General features: G+C 35.8%; 2 protein-coding genes across 2 annotated transcripts; one reads left to right on the top strand and one right to left on the bottom strand.

The window, feature by feature from the left end:
• Positions 1–140: 140 nt before the first annotated feature.
• Positions 141–7953, bottom strand: LOC124943294 (DNA ligase 1-like). Its single transcript, XM_047483829.1, has 5 exons — positions 7546–7953; positions 6145–6644; positions 1702–1781; positions 659–750; positions 141–287 (listed from the first exon to the last, which is right to left on the bottom strand). Exons 1-5 carry the CDS (start codon positions 7951–7953, stop codon positions 141–143), a joined length of 1227 nt encoding a protein of 408 aa, XP_047339785.1.
• A 2739-nt stretch (positions 7954–10692) lies between these two features.
• On the top strand, positions 10693–11823 carry LOC124942615 (CCR4-NOT transcription complex subunit 9-like). Its single transcript, XM_047483148.1, has 5 exons — positions 10693–10860; positions 10960–11031; positions 11100–11232; positions 11317–11423; positions 11506–11823. The coding sequence occupies exons 1-5, from the start codon at positions 10693–10695 to the stop codon at positions 11821–11823; spliced, it is 798 nt and encodes a 265-aa protein (XP_047339104.1).
• Positions 11824–12138: the final 315 nt, after the last annotated feature.

Here is a 12138-nt window from a genome sequence, read left to right on the forward strand (position 1 = left end):
AGTAACTAATTAAACTTAATGATGTGTTCATTCATGGTAGTACCTGATTGGTAATCAAACCGGAACAACCGATTCTTCATAAGGAACTTATCCTGACCACTCTTCTTAAAAAATATATCCTCCAATGCTTGCCATAGTTTCTATGCAGAAGTTCCGTTCTTCACGACATACTTTTGCTCTCTAGACAGGAACAACCGAATTGTTCCACACGACAATCGATTCATGATACTCCTTTCTTTTTCTTCTATACCATCTGGCTTTTCGACCTCAATAGTAACATCTAAACCCTACTGAAAAATACAATCTAGAACCTCACATTGCCACATGCCGAAATGTCCAATTCCATCAAAGATTTTCACCGCAAACTACAATTTCGACATTGATGTCCTCGTCCAAGATGATGAAGGAGTTAACTATAGTAGAAAATTGAGTTTTAGGGAGAGAAAACACCCTCGGAGAAATGCCTTATGCCTTCGATGATATTGTTCACCAAAAACGATAAATGCTCTCGCGGAGTCTCGGTGATATAACTGTCGGTGAAAAGAAAAAATGTGTTTGCGAGGGCATAAAAGGTTCTCAGAGATAATTATTTTTTTTTAAGAGAGCAAAGCCACTGCTCTCGGTGATATTTAGAGTCTTTCAGAAAAAAATTTGAAACCATAAAAGCTTCGATTTGGGCAGAAGCAGAAAGCTCCAAATCTAATCCAAAGACAGATCCGAACAAACCATGGCTAGTATCAAACTCTCCATCTGCAAATCCAGAAACATTTCAGATAACACCATAGTAGGATTAATAAATCAAAGAAAAACAATTCATTTGCTAAATCAACAATCAATCTTCAAACAAACACACACCAAACTATGAAAAAGAAAAAGAAAAAGAAAAAGAAAAGAGATTTTGACTATTTTCTTACATCTTTGTATCAATATAATCTTCAAACCCTAAAATAGCCATTTCTCAAATCAAATCATCTCCATTGATTCGTCTTCTTCTCTGTCCAACACTTATCACTCACCCTTTACTAAACAAAGTAGCTATAATCAAATAGATATCATTGAAGTAAATCTATTCAATAACCGAATAGATCTATTCAATAAACGAGTAAATCTATTGAATAACCGAGTAAATATAGTTGGAGAAGAAGACATCCACGACCGATGAAGGAGAAGAGAGAGAAGAGATCCACAACTAATTAAAGAGAAGAAAGATCGGAGATCGGATGTTGGAGAAGAGGAGATCCACGACCGATGAAGGAGAAGGAGAAGGAGAAGAGAGATCGGAGATCGATCGGATGTTGGAGAAGAGGAGATCCACAACGGGTGAAGGAAAAGAGAGAGATGAGATAGATCGGACGTTGGAGAAGAGGAGATTGAGGGTTTGATATTGTTGGAATGAAAGGAGGATAGGGAGAGAGGAAATTGAGGACGTTGGAGAGAGGAGTTGTTTAATGAAATGAGGAGAGGAGGAAGAAAGGAAGAGAGAGAGAGAGAAAGGAAGAAGAGTGAAAAAAAGAGAAGGCCGAGGAAGAAAGAGGAACGCGGAAAAAGAAAAAAAATAATAATTTCACCAAGGGCACTCCTTTGCCCTCGAAAATAATATGATTTTTGCCGAGAGCAACACTTTGCTCTCCATAAAATAAATCTCACCGAGAGCATTTTTTCGCTCTCAGAAATATTTCTCGGCAATTATGCATTTTTTACCGGTGTGATGCCCCTTTTGAAGACTCAACCGCCATGCCAAAGACAAACCTTTAGCTCTAATACCACTTGTTGAGAAAAATCTGACAGAATAAAAAAGAAACAAACAAAAGAACACCCTAATAGAATTTAATAACGGAGTTTTGCCAAAATGTTGTCTATGTCTCCAAGCACTAAGGCTATCAATTAATAAGGAAGAAGAGATAGAAGTATTGAGTGAAATAAACTAAAGAGGGGAGAATTTGTTGTATACACTAAGAAACTTCCCCAACATCCATCATATTTCAATGTGGGATTCTTTGCTAATTGTGAGAAAAGTTTCTTTTATATACTAAGAAACTTTCACTCACAATTAGCAAAGAAACTTTTCTCACAATTAGCAAAGAATCCCACATTGAAATAACAATAGGGGGAGGATTTCGCATACACGAAACATTATACTTGACTTGAAACACTAAATCATATGTAGATTTTTGCACGTTAAGTATATCATAAATGATATCAAATAATTTGGCAAATGTAGTATTTTGGGGTAAATCAAAAGTTTTGCATGAATTTGCATCAAAAGACCTTGTACCATCAACAATTTTTCACTCTCCATTATATAAAACAAATACTTCAGTTGTAATTGAAAATAATGAATGGATAAATAATACTATTAGAATGAGGAGTCGTTTTGAGACGAGCGTGTCGTTGCGAGATGCGACCATACCATTGAAGTAATGCAATTATTCATTATTAATGGTATGGTCGCGAGACGAGAGTGTCGTCGCTGTTGTTTTTGGCACGATAAGAATTCCACATCCGAAGATGATGCGAGTGAAAGTGAAGATTAGCAAAAGAAACTTCCCCAACTTCAATCATTTTGAATTCATAGTGAAGATTCGAAAAATATCTTTGGTATGTGAAATGTGTGGATGAGAAATGAAAGTGGAGTTTACGTGCTGTGAAAGGTAAATTATCTGAGATGTTTGAGATTCATAAATTCGGCCAACATCACACATGCTTAATTATGACGAGGCAAGAGAAAGAAATGCAAACACCATCATGAGTTATTGGGGAGTGCATGAAGAGTAAGTACATGGACCATCACCATGACCACATGCCTAAGAAAATAGTTGAAGACATACAAAAAAGTTATGGGATAAATATGACTTATAATAAGGCTTGAAGGTCAAGGGAAAAAGCTTTAATGGCGGTGCGAGGAAATCTAGAGGATAACTATGAAAAATTGCCATCATACCTTTACATGTTGGAGAAGAATAATCCGGGTACCATAACAGACATCCAAACAGATGAGCTCAACCACTTCAGGTATATGTTCATGTCCCTAGGCGTCTCAATTAGAGGTTTTAAAACCTGTCACCGTCATGTATTGTGCGTTGATGCCAATTTTCTTAAGCAATATGTGGGAGGTCAACTATTGGTGGCTATAGCATTGGATGCGAATTAACAACTATATCCTATTGCATTCGGAGTTGTTGATTTAGAGAATAACAACTCCTGTACTTATTTCATGCAAAAACTAAGAGATGCAATTGGATTAGTTGATGATCTTGTCTTTGTATCCGATAGACACCCAAGCATCGCCAATACCTTATGTGTAGTTTTTCCAGAAGCAAACCATAGTGCATGCACATATCACATAAAAATGAATATTATGGCCAAATCCAAAACTGATAACTGTCACACAAAGTTTGATTTGGCTTCTCGTGCGTACACATTCACCAACTTTTATTGGCATTTTGACAAGATCAGGGTTAAGGACCACATGATTTCTGCCTATTTATAAGAAATTGGGTTCCAAAGATGGAGTAGAGATTTTTTTCCTGGTAAGCGATACAATCAACTCACAAGAAACTATGTTGAGAGTTTTAATAGTCTGAGTAGATACACAATGCCAGAAAGTATCCCATTACAACAATGCCTGACTATTTAAGATACACAATACAATATTGGTTTCATGATAGAAGAGAAAAAGTGTCCAACAACCAAGAATGCTTATCTCCAAATTATGAATTATTATGTGAGCAATTCGAGAAGGCCAGATTCTATAACGTTTCCCTACTTAACCAATTCGAGTTTTCTGTGCATGACAATGAGTCCCATTTTAAAGTCAATTTCAAAGACATGACCTGCACTTGTAGGGTATTTGAAGTATCCAGTCTTCCTTATACGCATGACCTAACTGTTGCCCGTCACCAAAATTTGGTTGCTTATGACTTCTTCTCAAGGCATTACTTAACTGAATCGTGGTTGAATGCATATGCGAAAACATGTTATCCTGTTTGTGATGAAGACGATTGAGATATTCCCGAAATTATCAAACAACGTGTGTGCCTAAACCACCTGTTAAGGTTAAGAAATGGCGGACAATAACAAAGCATAGGTCATCCCAAGGTGAGGTCCGTAAGGTCCCGAGACGATGCAACTCATGTGGTGGTCAAATACATAACTAGGCAACATGCAAAGTAGTGATGCCTGCACCATCTACTACAAAAGAATCATCATCTCAACAGTATGAGCCTTTAGCTTGAACTTGATTAATTCTTTATTCTTCTATTGATTGTGAATAAATTTATTGTAACAACATGATGATGTGTGTGTTTGTGGGTTGAGACAAATAATTTGTTGTATTCTTTTTATGACTTGGTGGTTTGAGATTGAGATAAAATGAACTAGTGTATGTTATGGTTCGTTGGCTAATGAATAATTACACTTCTTTATGGTTCATAGGTTAAAATTACTTATTTTTATGTTTCTTTTCTTTATGAATAGAGGTAAAGTTTGTATTACACATACGTGCAATGGTTTTACATTGAAGGTTATCTTTAAGTCTACAATGGTAAAGTTTGTATTACATATAGTGGGCGTTATGGTTCATTATTTGATTCACATTTTTATTAACATTTTATTATCATATCACTTACTTAACATGTTATTGTGACAAATTTTAATATCAAGTATTCATTTCACTTGATCAAACATGATTTATTAATTAATTACGCATCAAATATGTCTTTATAAATAAGTGAGATGACTGTACAAGATAGAGAAAACGAGACGATCGTGTCGTTGCGAGATGCGACCAACTCATCGCGAGATGCGACCTACCCATCGCAAAACGTGACCTATCCATCGCGAGACACGAACGACCCATCGTGAGATGCAACCGACTGATCGCGAGACGCAACCTAATGAATAATTTCACTTCTTTAAAGTATGGTCGCGAGACGCGAACATACCATTGAAGATGAATAATTGAACTTCTTTTTAAGTTATATAAAGTTAGTTATTCTTTTAATATGTTTTATTCTTGTGCATTGTGTTGTTGATTTGGTTTATGAATGATAAATGTGACTTCACAAAAATATTATGTAAAAATATTAACATTACATCAACTTTGGATTATAGAATAAAGAATAAAGGTTTGATAAAGATTAATGGGATTACAAAAACATTACATCAATATGGGATTACAAAATACAACTATGGTTATATAATTTGATGGAATAACCTAACTGCCCACTTCTTTCTCCAAAAACCCATTTCATATGAGGTCACATTATCTATACCTAGGTTAGTAGTCAAGTATTTCAGATACATAAGCATAAAGGTACCACAATCCCCACTCTTGGTTGCTTTCCGGACTTGTGTGTGTGTGGAAGTCTTTTGTATTTCATGGCGTCGAAGCTTAGCTTAGGAAACCTTAATTTTCAGGAAGAAAAGGTTTCCTTACTAAGTATATACGGTCACATTTCACACATTGGTTTCATGAATGAATCAATATTATTATAAACTGTGGTATCATAGTTATATACGTCGATCTGCCACTCTTATAGACGAACAACGCATAGTACCCAATGTTGGTTACCGAGGTTCAGTGGGACATATATCATCAACTACTTTTTATTCAACCACAAATCTATCTTCAGAACCTCAGTAATACTCCATAAAATATTCAATGTCATACTTGTTAGGATTTACAATAAAGAATGGGTACTGTAGTTTGAACCTAACTCCGAGCATACAATCCCCTATTGAGAAATTGTTCTTATATGTCTTTGGATATAGGGAAATTTATTTTCACAAAAGGTAGCAGAAGGAATCGATTTCCTACACAATGGAAAACATTCAATATACAATCTAACTATTTATAATGAGTGTGCCGTCGCGAGATGATCGTGTCGTCGCAAGACACGACCATAACATTAAAGATGAATTGCACGACTTATCGCATCTTCGAGCTAGGTGGACCTTTTTAGAATTCTAGTAAAGAGTGCTTTGTCTGTAAGGCAAGTAATTACATTCTTTTCTTTCTTGTCGGTTGTTGGATCTTTCATCCATGTTTGCAATTCAACCAGCAGATCATTTTCAAAATTGTGAAGGGGATTGACTATTAATGGATCATTTGTCTTTGCCTATTTTCTTGAAGGGTTGGTGAACGAGTCATTTATCTTCGACTTCTTGATCCTCCTATTTCGCCCAAATGTTACTTTAGGAGGAGGAGTATTGAATTCTTTGAAATCATCCTCCTTCTCTTTCTCCTTCTCCTTCTCCTTCTCTTGCTTCTTCTTCTTCTTTTGTCGCACATATTCGATGAACACCATTTCATTCTCCTCCTCATTCTCCTTCTCATTCTTCTCCTCATTCTCCTTCTCCTCTATCTTCTCATATTCTAATGTCTCATTCTTCTTATCCTCATTCTCCTTCTCCTCAACAACCTTCTCATTCTTCACCTTCATCTCTTCATCTTCTAAGTTCTCATTCTCCTTCTCATGATTGTTTACCTTCTCAGTCTTCATCTTTATCTCCTCATCTCCATTCTCCTTCTCATCATCAACCTTCTCATCTTCATTCTCTTTCTCATCATCAACCTTCTCATTCATCATCTCCCTATCTTCATTCTCCTTCTCATCATCAACCTTCATCTTCAACTCTATCTCCTACAAAATGGAAAAACATTCTAGTTAGTCGCAAATAGTATGGTCGCGATACGCAACAGCACGCTAGTCTCGCGACGGAACCATTGAAGATGAATAATTGCATGACTTCAATGGTGTTGTCGCAAGACGAGCATGTCGTCGTGAGACATGATGGTCGGTCGTGTCTCAAGACGACACACTCGTCTCGCAACGGTACACCCTTATCAAATTTCTTCCCCTCCTTCATCTCCTTCTTCTTCTCATGAAATTCTTTCCTCTTCTTCTTCTCCTTCTCCTTATCTATTTTGGCAAATAATATGGCCATCTGGTTGGTCATCTAGTTGACCATACTAAGAACCATCTTTCTCATATGAATATGGTGATTCACGAGACGCGATGATCGTCCGCGTCTCGCAACGACACACTCATCTCGCGACTGCACGCCCTTATCAAATTTCTTCTCCTCATTCTCTACCTCCTCCTTCTTCTCTTTCTTCTTCTTCTCACGAAATTCCTTCTTCTTCTTCTCCTCCTCCCTATCTAGTTTGGCTAATAATATGGCCATTTGGTTGGTCACATGGCTGGCCATCTGGTTGACCATACTAAGAACCATCTTTCTCATATGAATATGGTGATTCACGAGACGTGAAGGCTGGTCGCGTCTCGTGATGGCACGCTTGTCTCGCGAAAGAAGACCCTTATAAAAAATATTTCTCCTCATTCTCTACCTCATCCTTTTCTCCTCTTTTTTCTTCTTCTTCTCATGAAATTCCTTCCTCTTCTTCTTCTTATTCTCCTCCTTATCTAGTTTAGCTAATATTATGGGTATCTGATTGGTCACATGGTTGGCCATCTGGTTGACCATATTAAGAACTATATTTCTCATATTAATATGGTGATTGTGTTGATTTTCTTTGATGACCATTATGTCTCTTTTCATCTCTTTGATATCCCTCTTCAGCTGATCACATTTACATCCAACAATAGGTGCATGTGATCTAGGTTTTGACGTCACGGTGGGGGGACTACGTGGAGGAGTAAGACTTTTGGAAAGTTTCCTCCTGTTGGAATATTTGGGAGTAGATTCTACATCATATTCAAGCTTTCTCTTCTTCTTGGAAGGTTTGCGAGTAGTATCTTCATCTTCATCTTCAGCCTTTCTCTTCTTATTGGTAGGTTTGGGAATATGTTCTTCATCTTCATCTTCATCTTCATCCTTGATCATCTTCCCCCAATATGTCAGTCCCTCAAACAAATCATCAATAGAATTGTTTATTTGTTCAAAGTCCACCTCACTATACAAGCTCTTCTCCATGGAGGACTTTTCCATCTTAGTCACATCCGTGCTCTAAAGGGCATAATTTATCTCCCGAATGGTGTTCTTCTTGTTGGAATAATAGACTAATATCCTTGAACGTAAAGGCTCCTTAAGCTCATTCCTTCTGGCGAATTTAGGGACAAAACTTTTGATGACCTCATAGGTCCACACTTGTAATGCTAGTGCGAACTCATAAACGTTATAAACAAAATAATCACTATTCCATCCCGCCTCCTTCTTGGCAAGATATAGAGACTTGAGATTTTTCATGTCCTTGCTAACACCCTTTAGGGTGGCTCTAAAGGACACCTTTCCCCATAGAAATCGGAGGAAAGCTTCCACGTCTTCCACCATGTGGAGGATTTTGACAAGTAAAATCCTCCATGGGTCAAATACAAAGAGGTACTAACAAATTAGGAATACCAGCCCCATCTTCCATATATATTCCTTATAAGTGCATGACATAAAATAAGACTCAAAGTCGTTCATTCGTGCAATCATTTTCCTGTTAAAATATTTAATCCACAAAGGTGGACACCTCAGCATTGATCTTCTTCGTTCACCACACGAAATCTGTCGAAGTTAAGGCCTGTAACCATGACATACTTCTTCATACCAAAAACCAGTTCCTCCCCATTCACCATGAAAATCATCTCCTTCGAGTTTGACCTTACCTTCATAAGCAGCATCTGATAGAATATTGTTCCTAAGGACAGCAAGTCCGAGGCTCTAAATAAATACTTGAATTGAGTATTTAGAGCCCTCTATATAAGATCCATTTTATCCAACTTGTCACCTATCTTCTTAAGGTTGAGGGTGCATTTCCAAGAAATCCTACCAGGAAAATCAGGAATGGTAGTTTCTTCCATCTACAAAAGGAACAACAAAAATGTAGGTAAAAACCTTTAACAAAAAATACAACAGTAAGAACAAATACAATAGTCAAAACTAACTTTGGCTAAACCCTAAACATAAACCGTCGCAAGACGCAATCAACTTTGGCTAAACACTAAACATATACTGCCGCGAGACGCGGTCAACTTTTGCTAAACCCTAAACATAAACCCTAAACTAAAAACTAAACTAACCTAATTAATGAAGACGATGAAGGAATGAGAAGACGAGCCAAAAAATTTGTCGAGGCAGGCATTAGTGAAGATGAGTATAGGCTAGAGAGAGACAAGACGCAATAGAGTGAAGAAATATGATATATTTTATCATGTCATACTTATAAATAGAGTTGGTTCATGTAGAAACGCATGCCTCTTTTCCTTCCATCGCGAGATGCGACCGACCATCGCGAGAGGATCTTTCCGTCACAAGACGAGTTTTCTATCGCGAAACAAGTTTATCGTCACGGGATAAACTTGCCATCGCAAGACGAGCTTGCCGTCGCGAGACAAGCTTATCGCCGTGAGACGAACTTGTCGTCGCAAGATGGGACCGAATCAATGTGTGACCGCATCCAACCTCATCATCATCTGCATTCAACCAACAACTTACAAAGTGCATCAATATGACCATCTGTCAAATCCATTCAATTCAGCAACTCGCTCGTCTCACATGAATCAAGTCTCGAATCTGTTAAAATAAACACAAAACATTCAATTCAGCTATAATGGAAATAAGAACACAATTAATCACATGATATTAGAACGAGTTTTGTCGGTCGTTATGTTCGATGTTCGTCGTTCGCTGTTCGCCGTTCGCGAGGGTTGTTTGTCGTTCGTTGTTCTTCGTTCTCTTAGGGTTTAGAGAGAAAGTACAGAAATGAGAGAACGGAGAATAAAGAAATGAAAAAATGAGAATTTATAATAAATAATTAGGGTTCCACCGCGTCACGCAACATAGTATTTTCGTCATAAAATAGGGAAAATATCATTTTTGCAAAATTTATGGGACGCTAGTCATTTCCCAAAATGAGGTATTATTAGGTCATTTCATCAAATTTCTCAAAAGAACTTATCCTATATTAAAATATTTATGTGTAAACTTAAGATAAAAATATATTTTAATACATGAATTACATTTGTCTAAAATGATAAAATAAAGTAAAAAATTTAAAACAATAAACAAATAAATATAAAAAATGTAACGTATATTGCGTATGTCACGTTCTAAGTATTAAAAAAATAATATCATATCGCGTGACGCGTTTTATGTTGTTAAAAAAAATATATTTTAATATAGAAAATAAATTTTCTACCAAATAAAGTAAATTCACGTCATATAAAATTCACACGGCCTTGTTAAATCTCCCGTATTTTAAGCTAGATTGTTTGGTTGTCATATTTTGATAACTACACCTAAATGACTCTATTTTTATCCCATTGTATGAATTCTTTGTAAAATAATCTCTATAAATAATATAAATATATATATATATATATAATTTTTAATTTTTAATTTTTAATTTTCAGATATTTTTAAATTAAATATATATAATTTTAAATTTTAAATTTGAAGATATTTTTGAATTGAATTTTAATTGGGAAAAGATGACTAGAGATATGCATGGTCAAATTATAAATAAAAAAAAATATTAAAAAGTAACTTTATAACATAAACAAACTTGGGCACGTGTTATGGTTTATGAATTAAATGGATTGTGTTCTGTTCTTCTTCTTCTGTATATATATAAGATGAATCCATTGAACTTCATTACCAGCAACTTGAACATAATCAAGAAGAGAGAGAGAAATAATTCAGATTATTATTTGTTTGTTTTCCCTTTTGCTTGCAGCTCCTTCCATGGCCAATTTACCTCACTCTTTCTCTGTGAACGCCGCATCCGGCAGTACCAGCTCCATTCCCGGTGAAGGAGAGAATGATCGGAGGAAAATGCAGTTAGCTGAGAGATTGGTAAAGGATATTATCAATCCTCGTCTTAGAGAGAACGCTCTTTCTGAGTTGGCCAAGGTTCATCTTTTACTTTTACTTTTGTTATCCAGTTTTGTTGTTGTTTAGTTTGATTGAAGATTAACCCATGATCTGTCTTTATCTTGTTTGTATGTTTAGAAGAGGGAACAGTTTCAAGATTTGGCTCTAATGTTGTGGCATTCTGTTGGTATTATGGTTGTTTTCTTGCAGGTACTTCTTCTTATTCAAATCTTTTCTTTGAGGTTTTTCACAATAGATAAACTCAATTTTTTTTACAGGAAATCATGGCTATTTACCCTGCACTATCACCTCCTACTCTTACTTCATCTAAATCTGCTCGAATATGTAATGTAGTTGCACTCCTCCAATGTGTAGCTTCGCACAAACATACAAGAAATTTATTTATAGATGGTATCTATATATATTGCTTTCTCAAGTTTGATTCTTTCTTAACATCATTTCTGATTAGTTCTTTAATAAATTTTGTAATTGCAGCTAACATTCCTGCGTATCTGTATCCATTTCTCGATACCAAAAGCAATTTAAGGCCTTTCGAGTACTTGAGACTCACTAGCTTGGGCGTGATAAGTGCCATGGTCAAGGTACATTAACTATAATTTGGTTTTTGTAAGGTTACATAATGTTTTGTTTAGAAATTTTCTTATTCTTTTAATATTTGGTTAGGTTCATGATCCTAAGGTTATTGATTTCCTTATCCAATCCGAGATAATGCCATTCTGCTTATCTGCGATGAAAATAGGAACAGAGTTGTCGAGGACTGTCACGACATTTATTGTTCAAAAGATTCTGCTCGATAATTCTGGCCTCAATTATATTTGTGCGACGTCTGGTCGTTTCTTTGAATTGGCTAGACATTTGGAGATTATGGTTACGGTTGAACAACCTTCGCCTCGTTTGCTCAAACATGTTGTTCGATGTTATCTTCGTCTGTCTGAGCACCAAATGTACATTTATTGTCATTTTGTTTTGTTTTGTAATTAATATAATTTGATTTAATTTTTTAAATAAATTTGATTGTTGCAGAGCCCGTGGAGTTTTGATGGGTTGTCTCCCAATTGTGCTAAGAGACAATATTCTATTTGCAAGTTATTTTTATGTAAGTTCATATTTATTGTACGAGACTAAATAGGATATTAAGGAGAAAAATTACAATATTTTTAGAACTAATATGAATGATTTTTTTTCAGGATGATTCGGAGACTAAAGGATTGCTTCGACAACTTCTGAGAAATGTTCGAGAATAATTTGTTAAGACATTTTATGTTAATTTGAAGTTTCATCTCTTTTGTTATAATG

Source organism: Impatiens glandulifera, chromosome 6, assembly GCF_907164915.1.
Source record: "Impatiens glandulifera chromosome 6, dImpGla2.1, whole genome shotgun sequence".
Lineage (NCBI taxonomy): Eukaryota > Viridiplantae > Streptophyta > Magnoliopsida > Ericales > Balsaminaceae > Impatiens > Impatiens glandulifera.